Below are 16,060 nucleotides of genomic sequence, written 5' to 3'. Positions count from 1 at the left end.
GAAGTTGAAGATACGCATAAATGTCTCATTGCAAGTATATACACTCTAGGATATATTTTTTTCTTTCTTGCCACCATTCCAAGGGATTCATTTTTCGGCTAATATATTCCTCTTTGAGGTATTTATCGAATTGCAGCTGCAGTATTATTATCTGGCCTTGTTCTATTTATGTCTTCATCAAAAAACTTCCAGAAGTCGGGTTCACTAGCATTTTGTGGATTTTCTGCGACTGCTGGACTATCACTGTCTATGTTTGATAATCTTGTGCTGCAATTTTTTCCCTCAAATTCCTAGTACATTGTTCATACAACACATTGTTCCTGAATGCTTTTTTCTTGAACCGTTTGCGCTTTCTGCGTAAAGGTAATTATTTTCATAATCACCAAATCGCGTCGATAATTCATTTTGCAGACAGGAGAACATTGTGATTATGTTGCCATTATTTGATGTTGTTGAGCCAATAGTTCGGTCTAAGATGTTGAATAGAACCAAAACTTTTGCAAGCGTGACACTTTTTTCCGCCGATATTTTTACCGCCATTTGGTAAAATGGCTTAAGGATGGGAAGAATTTCTTCAATAATGGCCCATTCATCGAATGTTAATGCCAAGTCCGGCCGTGTTAACGACAATGTTGTTATAACTTAATGTTTCAGACAATTGATGCGTTCAAACATTTCATATGTCGAATTCCACCTAGTTTCAACATCCTGCTTCAATTTTAAAACGGGTTGATCAAGTTGTTTTTTAAGCTTCAGCTAGCATTTTCCATGCATTAGGACTCTTATGGAAATATGTAACAACATTGCGTGCTTTGGTTATAATCTCACTAATAATCGACAATGAGCTTTTAACAACAAGGTTTAAAGAGTGTGCGAAGCACTCAATCCAACGCCAATTTGTTAGTTTTGCAGCTGCCACCACATTCGCTGCATTGTCAGTTAAAATGGATGATATTTTATGCGATATTCCAAAATCATCAGTAACGTCTTATGCCTTTCTTTAAATTCAATACATGTCAATACATTTGATGTTAACTCAGTCAACTCTATATAATGTGCTGTTATGGCTAGGTAGGAACAATTTGCCCTGGAGGTCCATCCATCTGTTGTAATGCAAACAGCAAATGCAGCCTCTGTGCTGACCTTTAATTTCGCCAGAAACTCATTGTATTTGCTATCTAAGAGATTGTTCGACAATGATTTACGAGACGGCAAAGCATAATTAGGACAATGCGAAATGAGGCTGACGAGATTTTTAAATTCCGGCTCCTCAACAATACGAAAAGCATGATGACCTTTAGCTATCATCTTTAACAACTGTCGGTCAATTTTTTGTTGTTTGCGAATAGGTGGAGGCCTTTGAATATATTGTGTGATGTTTGGTTGTGATGTGGAAGGTTTCAGGGCACTGGAAGTTGTTTGCTTGGTGTTGGAGGAAGTTTGCATTGTACTGGTGGAAGGTTGCTCATTATTAACTGATGTTTGCACGATATCATATATTTCCTCATGTAAAACTGCGGCAGGGGCTTGCCTTTCCATATTTATTGACGTAAAAGGGTATATTCTACTCATATGTCGCCTGAGGTTACTAAGCGAACCCGAGGCAATACTTATTTGCAATTTACAATATTTACATAATGCTTTATTTGGACCATCTTCATCAAAGTGAATCCAAATTGCACTGGTCTTTCCTTTTTTCGACATTTTATTTTGCACAAATCTGTAGGTATTTATAAAATGCGTTATATTAGGCTTTTAAGAAACAATTTGTATGTAATTACCGATGGTTTTAGTGTTAAATGTAGGCATATAGGTTTGATTCTTTAATTTCCGGAGCAGTTTTCACTTTTTGAACAAAAATATAATACTATGCTTTTTTGAATTCGCCAGTAATACAGATATTTGAAAAAATAACGAAAGAGACCATTAAGCCGAAAAGATTCTAACGTTTCCTTGTGCCTTCGGCATGAAATGATACACTGTTGTGGCCTAAACTAAATTGTGAATAAATTGCTCTGTCCCAGAACCTGCAAATGTCTACAATTTTATACTCCGATAACAATTTTCCCTTTATGTTATCGAAGGAAATAGTAAACATGTACAGATTCTTGCCGTTCTGGAACAGAGCAAAGGAAAGCGGTTTTAAGTCTTTCTTTTGGATTTTTACGTCAACATTTGGCTCACAAGTTCTTACAAGCACAAAGATCCCCTGCCAAATATTGTAAGTTCTCAATGAACTTCCGAAAAGCTGTGTTAACAGACAGTTTTCTGTAACAAATTGTTACAAATTTTATTGTAACCAGATACAGCTTTTGCTTCTGATCCTTGTCAGTGCAAAAAATCTTAAAATTTGCCATTTCCACCCATGTTTAATGGGTCAAAATGGCAAATTTTGAGAATTTAAATTTCTAATTAAAAAAGAATAATGATTTCAATACATTTTTTATTCAATATATTTTATTTCGTTTTAGGTATTCTACATTCCTGTAAACAGAGAAAATAACTTGTTATCTTGTAAACATAAGTCAATTTTCAAAATAGATATATTAAATAGCATATGATTTCGCGAACAAAAAGCATTACGTTAACGGTTGCTCTGTTATCGTAATTCTTTTTGTACGCCAAGCTATTTATAAACTGTTAACCACTGTGGCAGAATCTAAACAAATAAGAAAGTCCATAGTCGAGATGAACTCAGGGAACTGCGGAATGAGATTATCGAACGAAGCGGATTTCGTTCCGATCGTTCCACTCTCGGAATTTGAACTAGTTCGTTCTGGAACTACCCAACTCTAAAATCCATGATAGAAGTACAGTTGGAAATCCCATCATATCCGGTTTATGTAATAATAATTTGTGTACAACCGTATCAAATGCTTTGCCGAAATCAATGTAAATTATATCTGTTTGTTTTTTCATAGAAAACCTTCTGTATACATGACATGTAAATTCTATTAGATTCGTCAAAGTCGACCTTCCTTTGACGAGACCATGTTGATATGGAGGAATGATAGGTAAAACAAAATGAGTTATTCTTCGTGCATCTAAGAGTTCAAAGAGTTTTGGGATTGCACTCAATTTTGCAATTCGCCCATAATTTTCAATCACATTCCTACTACCAGATTTATGTAAGGAACTAAAAAACTAGATCTCCAAAAGAAAGAAAAATAGTCTGAAGCTGAAGAATCATTGAAAATATTAGTGAGTGGTTTGTACAATTCGGATACACCCATTTTTAGAATATTAGCAGGAACAACGTCCGGACCTGGGAAAAAGCGATACTTCAAAGAAGTTAAACCATTCAACACTTCCGCCTCAGTAAGAACAATTAAAGGAAAATAGTTTACTTTTTTAATGCTATAAGAATAATTAGGATTAAAAGTGTAAGTAGAGTAAATTTTTTGAAAGAATTCAGCGAACATATCTGCAATTTCAACGGAGGTAGATGCCTCCTTTTTACCAAGCTTCATAATACCAGGGAATTGTCGGACTCTTGTTTTTAAATTAAAAAATTTGTATGCAATTTTATGATTTGACTCTCTTCTCATTTTATATAAACAGTTAGAGTAACACCTTGAATTTTGAGTGTTGTACTTACTTCTAGCTATAGAATAATATTTTGAGCTTTTCAAATAATTTACTTGTGATATTTCGTATTTTCCTAAGATAAGGAGACTGTGGCTGATTTTTATTTAAAGTAATATAAAAGTATGACACATGTACTTTTAACGTCCTGTAACTTTTAGAGAAACAGTTACCAGCGATGAAGAGACTAGATCAAGAATTCTATCTTTAATGTTTCGTATATAATTTATTTGGAGCAGGCATTGATCATAAATAGTGTCATAGAACACATCCATACTGGATAATGTAGCATTTGGCAAAACTGGTACATGATCAACTTTATTTTCACCAGAAACCCATGTTAATTGAGGTAAATTAAAGTCACCGAATTTTAAAGTTTGTAAATTCGAGACTTGTTTTATTAAGTCTGCATGTCCACGGTAAACTTCTACATCAGAATGTGGTGCAATATAGCAGCATGTTAAAATAATGACGTTACATAAGTCAATTATTTTAGCGGATACAAATTCTATATTATAGTTGTCAGCTGTATCAGAACTCCCCTCCTTTTCTAATTTAACAAAATCTCAGTATCATCAATATCTGGTGTTATCCAGGTTTTCGTGAAAATTTTTTGAATTCACAGCCAAAAGATTTCAAATAAATATTTTTAAGCTTAGTATTAAGGACTCTAACGTTTTGGTAAAGGAAGGTCAATGATTTAATTAGTTTTTTGACATAGGTAACACAGTTAAGTTTACAGGGTTAGTTATTTCCCTATACACAAATTCCGCTATTAAAACACCTTGAGTCCAAAATTAACTATTTAATATATTTTCAAACATGTAAGTTGGATTATATATCTCTTTGAGTTAATGAATTGTACTTAACAATTTTATAATCATTATCACTAAGATTCTGGTATTTTGACTTTACATAATTACCAATATTTTCTACAGAAGTATTACAATGGAGTCTAGATGCAAATATACTTCTTCTGGGAGCAACTACTATAAACTCGTTGCTGTTAGTGGAAGGAGAGGGCTCAGACACTACAATAGATGGAGGATCAGATGGTGATGATGGTGATGCGCTAACTGGTACTGGTTGTACATACCTAAGTGTTGCTTAATGTGAGCACCTACCTTGCGGTCTATCTCACAGTGGTCTTAGCACCGGGTGAATACAATGCGTCTACCAACGTCCCCACAAAAGTGAGTACCTATTCACTCGCACGTTATTTGGACGCGGTCGCCTCCTTGGTTAGGAGCGGAGCCTATCTAAAAATCCTGCCTTTCTATGGGTCAGGCACCCGGTTGATAATGCAACTCCACATTCGAGCAACACACTCTCCCCGCGATTTGGGTACAAACCACAGTCACCGCGATGCTCCCACAAGGGGGCCAACACCAACTGCCAGGCTAGATCCGAAGATCTAGGGGCACCTGGCACCCGCGGTACCAGAATATAGCCTCCGGTCAGACTCCAAACAGTCCGGGACTGGTCACCCACCAACAGAAAATCAGCAGAGTACACGCACTCAAACACAACAATTAACATGCTGTCATCACGGACTGCACAATGGGTCCACTGGGACCGCAGCAACGGACTACACAACACAAACAATAAACAGGACTACCCTCACGGATAGCCTACACAACATACACAGAGGAACAACAACAAACGTCCCAAAGGTCCAAGGACCAACACGGCCCAACAGCCAACGGCCCACCGTCCACTATGTGCGGGGACCCCCTCCACTAAGTCTTGTCCTTCTACTAAATACTTCTCGCGCAAAATTACTTAAACATCTAAAGGTCCGATCGTCTTCAAGGACCCTACTGAAATCCCACCCCGCCCCTCCATACGTAATACCCATATTAGCTAAACTTCTAATGTCATTATAGTAATGGCATTCCGTCAGTATATGCACCCAGTCCTCGGTCATCCCGCACCCACATAAATCCGTCTGGGCAAGGCCTCTCTTATGCAAAAATGCATTGAGAGAGCCATGCCCCGTCAGTAAGAAACCAGTACTTAAGCCGAACCGAAAGTCTGGCCGGTCCAGTACGAACGTTGCGTCACGAATAAATCCGTACGTCGCCCTTCCCTTGTCACTGTTCGTCCACCTTGTCCTCCAAAAATTAACAACGCACTCCCGAAGGAGCGCCTTGTACCGCCTAATATCCCCATTTACCAGATCAGAAGGGCTGAGCCAGCTCTCATCCTCAGCCAGCTGCAAACCACGCTTCAGCTTATACAGAATAGCCCTACATCTCACTTCCAGGTCAAGCGGTACGGCGCCAAGCAGCACCTGCAGTGCATCCGTGGACACAGTCCTGCACACAGGTAGACACGCTAGCATGACGACCCGCTGACACGACAGGAGCTTTTTCCGACCCAACACAGACGCACCGGTTTTGTACCACACAGGAGCCCCATAAGTTGCACAAGCAACAAACAGGCCACCATATATTGTACGCACGGAACGCCTGCTCAAGCCCCAATCAGTCCGCAAAACACGTCTGACCATTCCCACCACTCTAGTTAGCTTCTCCTTCAGGTGATCAAGGTGCACCAGAAAATTTAATCTTTCCTTCATATGGATACCCAAATACTTAATTGTACTTGCATATCTTATGCCATGTTCACCAGCTCGTATAAGCGGAGGTCGACTATGAGCAAGTCTGCCTTTCAGCATCATCAGCGATGTCTTGTCATTCGCAACCTCAACGCCAACTCGATCACTCCATGCTTGGACTATACGCATAGCCTGCTCACCACGAGTCTCTAGCTCAAGGCGAGACTCACCTTCAACCATGATAAGTAAGTCATCCGCATAAGCACAAACCTTGAAGGACGCCGAGAGCTCCCGCAACAGAGGATCCATCATGAGGTTCCAAATAAATGGGCCACAGATGGACCCCTGAGGGCAACCACGTTGGACATCCTTCCAGACCGAAGCACTGGATCCCACGACACAAGCCTTTCTATCACGAAAGTAGCTTGACCAAAGACTAATTTCCTGGCAACCGATCGCTAACAACCTCGTGAGAACGCTATTCCACAACAGGAAGTCAAATGCACCCTTAAAGTCGACAAAGATGCCAACGACATACTTGGCATTTGACCCGCTCAGGCTATTCTGCACATGCAACCACGCGTCCACAGTACTTCTACCCTCGGTAAAACCGAATTGATGCGGCGATGTACAGAGTAGCGCTCCTTAAGCCTAGACACCATAATCCTCCCCAGTACTTTTCCAAGAACTGGAAGCAGACTAATGCCCCGATACGAGCGAGGATCACTCCTTACTCTATCTGGCGACTTAAGTAGCACCACCACTCTAGCAATCTTCCACGCACGCGGAAAGTACCCTTGGCTCATGCAGCGGCTAAACACTGACTCGATATACTCAGGCATGACCTTCCAGATGGCTTTATACATCCGACCAGTCATACCCTCGATACCAGGCGACTTTCTGCTTCTAATCCGACAGATACTGTCCGAAACTTCTAACCTTTCCACTGCCGGAGGCTCAGCCAATTCATCGACAAGCGGAGGAAATGTCTGAGTCTCCGAACTGGGAAAGAATGATCCCAACAAAAGCCCTACGCTCTCCCCCCACCCCGAGGTCATTGTCGTAGAGCTGCTACGCAATGCCTGTAGGTCGCCCTGACTACTTGACCCACCATGCCGGCACACACGGTATACTTTACCCCAAGGATCGTCTTTATTGTCCTGGATAAATCTCCTCCAATTGTCTTCTTTACTCCTAGACAGCTCGTCCTTGTACGTCCTAAGGAAAGCAAGGAACTCAGTTTTACGCTGAGCTAAGTCCTCCGCATTGGTACGTCTAGCCCGTTGGAATCTCTTCCTAAGGCGACTGAGTCTCCTCCGCATCAGACTTAGCTCACGGGTCCACCATTTGACCTTACTTGGTTTAACCTTACGGCGTCTACCAAGGAGCTCGTCATTGACTCCGCTCATCCACTCGTTCAACCTGCTAACCTGGTCATCTATGGTCAGTGCCCTAAAGTCCGCTAATGGCATAGCAGCCTCCCTAACACGGTCCGCATATAGGTCCCAGTTCACGTCTCGTTCCTTCCAAGCCCTGAAACGCTCTGTTCCCTGCGTTCGTCCCCGCGGCGTGACCACAAGCTCAATGAGATTATGGTCACTAACACCCCAGTCATCAACAACACGCCAGCAAAATTGGTAAACAGTCGTTGCTGCCCCATTTGCAGCCGTCACGTCAATGTCGCTAACTCCCGAGGGCCTATCAAAGGTATACAGATCCGAGGGCTCATTCAAAATCTCCACGCCCCTCGCTAACACCCATTCACTCAGCATCACTCCTCGTTCGTGATTCTGATGGCCAGAGTTAAGCCTGGACATCTTGGAGAACCACAAAGAGGAGGATGCATTCGCGTCAAAACCTAGGATAAGCGGACAACTACTCGCAAGGAGTAGTACCGTATCCATATACCTTAAATAAGGCTCCAACGGAGATGTTATGATAGTAGGATCTAGTGCGATTCAGTTCAAACACATAAATTTGAACTGACACTTAGTATCCAAATTAATTTCCTTCCAAGCACATGAACTTGAAGGAGGCCGCCTAGATAGTAATTAAAACTCTTAGTTTAGTCACTACAAAAGACGACTGAATTTTCTTTATTTCTGGCTGTCTTTATATACATAATTTCTTAACATAATTAATTAAAAAATGCTATTGATAAATGCTGATATAAATTAATTGTAATGTAGGTCGGTTACTAGTAGACATTAAATGCTATGTAAGCAAAATAAATAAATGTGTTAAAGAAACTTAAAAACATTGCAAAAAGTGAATGAACCAATGGCCAATGAACTAAAATAAAGAAAATTAACTGTAACAATAAAATAGTCCAAATATGTGATATAATAATGCTGTATAAGCAGTTTAAAACTTATAAATATGTAGGTGTGCTTGATTTTTGTATTTATTGTTTGTTTTGGTAATTAAATCTAAAGTATGTTTATAGAACAATAAAAAAAAAAATATTTATGTATGTTTTAACATTCTCCGCCGCGTTGACATTGTTCAATGATTGCGCCTGGGTTGGATGCGTGTGGAAATGACTCCATTGTAACATCGATTGTTGATTGATGAGATCTTATAGCTGGTGTAGGTATGAATTGAGATGGCTTCTTAAATTTTGTGTGGATCCTCCAACTCAGCAGGCCAAGTAAAATAAGAATGCAGCAAGCTAAAGATGCGTAGCTAACTGCATGATGATGTTGATTTGATGATTGAATTAATTGTGGTAGGTGTTTTAGAGTTGATTCATGCAAATGTTTTTGTATATTATCCAATTCTTCTTGATGAATCTTGTAAGAGGTGGTATTGGTATTTGTTGAAACCTTTTCAATTTCCTCTTGTCGACTTATATATTGAATGCCTTTCAATCTTACATAGGATGTATGTAAACTACTGGAAGCTGCAAAATGTCCATGTATCGTAACAAATTTGTTTTTAATTACGCAGGTAGGACCAATTTCCATTATTCCGGAATTTTTAATGATGATGAGGTTGGTTTCAGACCCGCATACCATTGAAGATTCAATATCGGCTGTAGTAGCAAAGATCCATTTATTTTGATGATGTAATTGACTCCAAACTGCTGTTCCAGTAATTTTGTGAAGACGGCAATTGCTAGTTGATTGGTTATAGAAGATATTGATCTCGCAAGGGTTAACAAGTGCATTTTTCTTGAGCTTTGACTGCTGATTTCTGCAAATATATTCATCATCGTTTGGTTTGAGACAGCTTGAAATATCCTCTGATTTGACAAGAATATATTCTTCTCTATGTGCATCGGTAGATATGTATTCCGTTTCTGGTTGAATGGCGATTAAGGTGTCATTTTGTATTGTTGGAACTGCAACTATTTTGAACAACTCAAAAAACTGTTGGTTAACTAAGGGTATCTTCACTTCAAAAATGATTTCATATTTTGTAACTGCCCCTTTGACACTCATAAGCTTATAAAGTTGAATCAAATTGTCACCTGATGTTGGCAAGGCATGTGAAATTGGAAGATTAGCCTTAATGACACTAATTTCTTCTTTCAATTGATGAGGAGCCAATAACAGGGGACTTATTTTTCCATGATGCGTATCAGTAAGTACATTAATGATTTCGGCCTGTGTTATCTGTAGCTTTATTGCGGATAACATCAAATGCGTTGATAGAAGTCCAAACAGTTGAGAATTGTTGAATTGGGCGGATTCTTCAGCTATATCGTTATTGTGTTTGTCAATCATTTTCAAAATCTCCCGTATTTTTTGATGAGTGTTAATCTCATCCCTTTTTATAACATTAATAGTTGAATCAATTATTGAAGTCTGGTTTTTCAATAGACTGATTGTGTGGTCCTGTTCGCCTTTTGCCTGGTTGATAGTCTTTGACATTTCTTCCGCATAGTCCGTATCAAGAACGCCAAAAAGTGAGTGCGCAATATTCCCAATTATGTTGAATGGAGATCTTTTTACACGTTTGTTGATGAATAATTCTTTGTCTTGTAGTAATTCATTTTTCGTCTGCTTCAGGTTGTTTACAAAAATGTTGCACATCTCATGCTGATGCATTACATGGCACATTTGCTGCAACGTTTGTAAGCCGGATGCCAATGACTCTATTTCCGAAACAAAGGGCTTTAAGTCATAATATACTAACATCTTCCATTCTGCTGTATTCAGTTTCATTGTTCCTAACCCTTCAAAATACAATCCTGGATCATTGTGAAATTGTGTAACTTTCAAATTGTTGCACAGGACCATAGGTATTAGGAACAATGTTAATAATACTGATAGTATTATAGGACTGTTTGCAATTCTCACTCTTTTTGCCGGAATGACATCTCTTCCATGTTCATCTGTTACCGATTTTTTCTTGTGGGAAATTGTGATTTCTTGAGTTGTATCTTTGTCAATTATAGCATTATCATGATCTTCTGGACCCATTATTTGTTGATACCGTTGTGGTCGCGCTCTATTACATTTTATGCATCTTTGAACGGTAGACCTTGCTGTTATCTTGCCTTTTATAGGCCAGAATCGCTGTCTTATTGCATTTAACAAGGCTTGAGCTCCACAATGTTTATTTTCTTCATGAACTGTCTTAAATAGCAATTTCACCAAAGGATCATTATAAGGCAATATCATTTGGTGTTCCGCATCCATTTGTAGCATAGCATGTTCCAACCTTCCTCCAACGCGAAGAATGCCTTCATCATCCAAAAACGGTGATAAACTGCATAGCGAGCTATGCTTATTAATCTGCTTTTCAGCCTTCAACGCGTTGATATCAGCTGCAAATTCGGATGATTGTACGGCTTGAATTATTCGACGAAGGGAGTCGTCTAATTCTTTGGAAGACACTGCTATATGTTGAGGCCGGTGTGCCTTTTGCATACGTGCATTGCTGGTGAATCTAAGCACGTATGCTAAAATTCTTTGTAACTTCCTGAATGAATTTTTGTGCTCGATCATATGTATTAGATGCATGTCAGAAGCTACTATTGACGTCGTAGCTGCAGTCTTTAACTCCATGCTATTTGTTATATCCTCTTGCGGAGAGAATTTGGTCGACCATAGTTCTTCCCTTCCATGAAGAAAAACTGGACCATGAAACCATAATCGGCATTTAGAAAGATCAGCTGGCGAGAGTCCTCGGGATAAAATGTCGGCAGGATTTTCTTTTGACTTAACGTGGTTCCATTGTTCTGGCAATGTTAAGTTTTGTATGGTGGATACCCTATTAGCCACAAAAGTCTTATATACGTTGGACCTTGATTTTATCCAGGCGAGTACTATTTCAGAATCAGTCCATAAAAACATCGGATTATACTGAAGCCTTAGGTCATTTTTCACCCTGGTAGCCAGTTGAGCTGCTACCACTGCGGCACATAGCTCTAATCGTGGTAGAGTTTGTTTTTTCAAAGGAGCTACCCTGGATTTAGCACAGATCAGACGTACAACTACTCGTCCATCTTTTCCAATAAAACGAATATAAATAGCCGCGCCAAAAGCTCTTTCCGATGCATCGGCAAACACATGCAACTGGATTTTCGTCGGGATCTCCCCACAGAATACATGTCGCGGTATCTTAAAGTTGTTGAGACCTTCCAATTCCCTTCGAAATGTTTTCCAAGTGGCACAAAGTTTTTCTGGTAGTGCTTCGTCCCAATCTAATATATGTTGCCACAGCTGCTGAATAAATATTTTTGCCTTCACCACAATCGGTGCAAGTAGGCCAAGCGGATCAAATAATTTTGCTAGTTCAGACGTAACTACTCGTTTTGATATGATTTCATTATGATCAATGTTTGTTTTTACACAAAATTGATCTGCTTGCGGCATCCAATATAATCCCAACGTCTTTATTGTTTGAGATTCGTTGAGATCCAGGTTCACTTCTCGATCGCTATGTGGTATGTCCTTCAGCAATCTTGGTGTATTGGATGACCATTTCCTTAGAATGAAGCCGTGTTGTTTCAAGATTGTTATTAACTCCTATTGTATTTCAATAGCTGTACTTAGGCTATCTGCACCGCCGAGACCGTCATCCATATAAAAATTATCTTTCAGCATTTGTGAGCCTAATGGATAACGCTCCATGTTCTCGTTTGCAATCTTTTGTAAGCATTTTGTAGCCAGATACGGGGCTGAACGTGTCCCATATGTGACCGTATTAAGTTTGTAATAACTGACTGGATGGGATGGATCCTCTCTCCAGATAATTAGCTGATACCTTTGATCATCGGGATGCATTAAAATCTGCCTGTACATCTTTTCAATATTGGTTGTGAAGACGAATTTTGGCAATCGAAACCTCAGCAAAATAGAAAACAATTCACTTTGTACGATTGGTCCTGTATACATTAGATTATTTAACGATTGACCTGATGAAGTTTTCACTGATGCGTCAAATACAACCCTAAGTTTTGTTGTTGTACTATCGGGCTTGAGAACACAATGATGCGGAATAAAATATTTAGGATTTGATACGGTACACACGTCAATCTTTTGCATGTGTCCTAATTGTTCATATTCTCGCATAAATTTAATGTACTGACTTCGGATACCTTCCTTCTGTAGAAGTCGGCGTTCAAGGCTCATAAATCGGTTATAAGCCATTGCATGTGATTTCCCCAATGCTGTTGGAGATTCTTGAAACGGAAAGCTGACGATGAAACGACCATTCTGATCCGTCTTAACATGTTGATTGAAGTGAGATTCGCAAAGGGTTTCTAATGGAGACATGACCTTTTCAGTTGATTCCACTTCCTCAAGTTTCCATAATTTTTCGATAGCTTGTTCCAGTGATGTTTCACTAAAAATTGCGCATGTTAGCGCTGCTGATGTGTCGTCCGTTGACGATTGTTGAATTAAACCACCTACAATCCAGCCAAGCGCAGTATTTTGGAGTATGGGTTGATGACCATTTAGTTTTATTGTGCCTGGTTGCATTAGACTGAAGTAAAACTCAGCTCCGAGTAAAATGTCAATTTTTCCTTGAACGTTAAAATTAGGGTCTGCTAATCTAATATTCTTGGGAATTTGCCAGTTTTGCATATCCAAATCATGATTTGGTTGCGGAGGTATAATTGTGGGCAAAACAAATGCTTCAAAATTTGTGGAAAATTCAGAATTGCTTGATAACATTTGTATGTTTACCCGATGATAAGCCTTCTTCTGAATCCTTCCGACTCCGGAAATAGATAAAGAGGCATCTGCTGTTCTAAGTGACAATTTTTGTATGAGTCTTTCCGTCACAATGTTCACTTGCGAACCCGAGTCTAACACCGCTCTAAATTCGCCTGACATACCGTTAGTCGCTTTGATGATGACTCTAGCCGTTGCTAGAATTACATTTTTCTGATCTTCTGCTGATGCCGAAGAAACTGCAGTAACGTTAACTGGTGCGATATCGATTTTTGTTGGTGGTGATTGATTTGAGGCCTTCGGCGACGGTTGAGACTTTTTTGGCAAATGTAGCAGTGTATTGTGCTTATTACTACATATTTTGCAGTTGCCAGAAAAACAAGTTTTTGCTGCATGGTCCGATTTGAAACAATTTACACACAATTTATGTTGCTGTATCCATTTCAATCGCTCACCTTCTGTCATTACCAAGAACTTCTTACAATGATAAATTGGATGGGAGTCGTTCTTGCATAGTTTACAACTCCTGTGATCCTCCACTGATGTTACGGACGAAACAGTTTTGGTTGAACCCTTGTGCGTAGATGCCGCTTTTCCAATCGATGCCATTGATTCGAATTGAAGTTCCAAAAATGAAAACAGCTCTTTCATAGTAGGAACTTCCTTCGGATTCGCCAGTGATTGCATGAATCGTATGTACAGAGCGTGATCCAATTTCTTTGTGATCAATTGAATCAATAGAGCATCCCAAGACGTTGTGTCGATTTGAAGATTGTTGAGGGCTAGCATGCATTCCTTTGTAGTGTCATGCAGAGCCTTGATGGAGGCCGTTGATGAAGTTCCATTTGGTTGACTCAAAATCCGTTCTACTAGAGTGGAAACAAGAACCCGCTTATTGTTATAACGTTCTTGCAGCAACATCCATGCCGTTTTGTAATTATCCTCTGTCAAGGATAGATGACTGATTAGTTTGCCAGCCTCGCCAGACAAATTGGTTTTGAGATACCACATTTTTTGAACACTTGGAAGAGACTGTTTGTCTACCATCTCCAAGAAAAGTTCATAGAACTGACGCCACTTCAAACAATCCCCATTGAATTGAGGAATTGTTACCTTTGGTAGTGGGAGTGAACTGTGTGCTATAATGTCACTCCCTAATTGAGATGCAATGGTCACGGTTTCGCTGCATTTGTCTTTCAAGACTGCTAGTTTTATTAAGTTGTCTTGTACCGAATCTTCCAGCATATCGTAGTTTTCTTGACTTAATCCAATTTTCGATGGATCTTCAATCTGCTGCAATATTTCATCGTAGAGCTCCGTTATTTGATTCCATAGCTTTTTTATAGTATCTTCTTTGATGCTATAAAATTGCTTCGGCTGTTCCGCTTCGATTGTACCCAAGCCTTGCAAGTGACGACTAAGGGCACTCATTCGAGCATTTATCATTCTAACAAGCCCATCAACACGGGAAGGTATTTTGTCTCCTGCGACAACTTCAGTCGATTTCTCTCTCAAGGTGGGAACTGGCTTACTTTTGGCTGACCTCAGTTTCTTTATTTCCGCGTCTATATATTCCATTGTTGAGCTGAACTTCTCTCCAATCGTTCTATATAGATTCCGAGCAATATACGGATCATCCTCTGACAATGATGGATCATCGCGAATTCTGTTTTCTGCCTTCTCAAAATTCTGCCATAACAGCCTTAGTTCATCAAGTTTGCTCTTGTAGAACTCTTCCGTTCTCCTTTCAAGAGGTGCCTTCTTTATAGTAGAGACGAATTTTTCGAAATTGCTGCCTCTTTCTTCTTGCTGAGAAATAAGCTCTTGAACGTTTGCCATTATTGTTTGTTGATTTATCAGCGAGTAGCAGCAGTTGTTGTATGATGATTAGTTACAGGCAATTTCCTCCTGGTTTTCCTCCAGAGCTCCAAAAGGGGGTTTTTGAAATTGGTACGCGTGCGTTACATCCTCACACCTTGTGGATAACGTCACCAAAAAATGTTTCGGTTTAGTTATCGTCAGGATCACGTCTTACGATTCAAATCCTTTACCACTTGTGGGGCAAAAGGATGTGTGTAAACGATCACGTCTTACGATTCAAATCCTTTACCACTTGTGGGGCAAAAGGATGTGTGTAAACGATCTCGCCGGGGCCTCCAAAAAAAATGTTTTGATCGGGGTCACCAAAAAATGTTATGATAGTAGGATCTAGTGCGATTCAGTTCAAACACATAAATTTGAACTGACACTTAGTATCCAAATTAATTTCCTTCCAAGCACATGAACTTGAAGGAGGCCGCCTAGATAGTAATTAAAACTCTTAGTTTAGTCACTACAAAAGACGACTGAATTTTCTTTATTTCTGGCTGTCTTTATATACATAATTTCTTAACATAATTAATTAAAAAATGCTATTGATAAATGCTGATATAAATTAATTGTAATGTAGGTCGGTTACTAGTAGACATTAAATGCTATGTAAGCAAAATAAATAAATGTGTTAAAGAAACTTAAAAACATTGCAAAAAGTGAATGAACCAATGGCCAATGAACTAAAATAAAGAAAATTAACTGTAACAATAAAATAGTCCAAATATGTGATATAATAATGCTGTATAAGCAGTTTAAAACTTATAAATATGTAGGTGTGCTTGATTTTTGTATTTATTGTTTGTTTTGGTAATTAAATCTAAAGTATGTTTATAGAACAATAAAAAAAAATATTTATGTATGTTTTAACAGGAGAGCTAAATCTACAATAGATGCTAGCCAACAACATCTTTCC

The 16,060-nt window shown here is 39.2% G+C and overlaps 2 protein-coding genes across 2 annotated transcripts; both read right to left on the bottom strand.

Annotated features, from left to right (window-relative positions):
* Nucleotides 1-8,622: 8,622 nt before the first annotated feature.
* Nucleotides 8,623-9,873, bottom strand: LOC131804174 (uncharacterized). The gene has a single exon (XM_059126657.1). It carries the CDS (start codon nt 9,871-9,873, stop codon nt 8,623-8,625), a length of 1,251 nt encoding a protein of 416 aa, XP_058982640.1.
* A 2,250-nt stretch (nt 9,874-12,123) lies between these two features.
* LOC131804173 (uncharacterized) lies at nt 12,124-15,114 on the bottom strand. The gene has a single exon (XM_059126656.1). It carries the CDS (start codon nt 15,112-15,114, stop codon nt 12,124-12,126), a length of 2,991 nt encoding a protein of 996 aa, XP_058982639.1.
* Between the last annotated feature and the right edge of the window lie 946 nt (nt 15,115-16,060).

Source organism: Musca domestica, unplaced genomic scaffold (assembly GCF_030504385.1).
Source record: "Musca domestica strain aabys unplaced genomic scaffold, Musca_domestica.polishedcontigs.V.1.1 4, whole genome shotgun sequence".
NCBI lineage: Eukaryota > Metazoa > Arthropoda > Insecta > Diptera > Muscidae > Musca > Musca domestica.
The sequence above is the reverse complement of the archived record's forward strand: the minus strand, read 5'-3'. Positions and strand labels throughout refer to the sequence as shown.

What these genes read in the sequence shown, in the direction of transcription:
- LOC131804173 (XM_059126656.1), bottom strand. Translation starts at nt 15,114, where the DNA reads ATGGCAAACGTTCAAGAGCTTATTTCTCAGCAAGAAGAAAGAGGCAGC.
- LOC131804174 (XM_059126657.1), bottom strand. Translation starts at nt 9,873, where the DNA reads ATGATTGACAAACACAATAACGATATAGCTGAAGAATCCGCCCAATTC.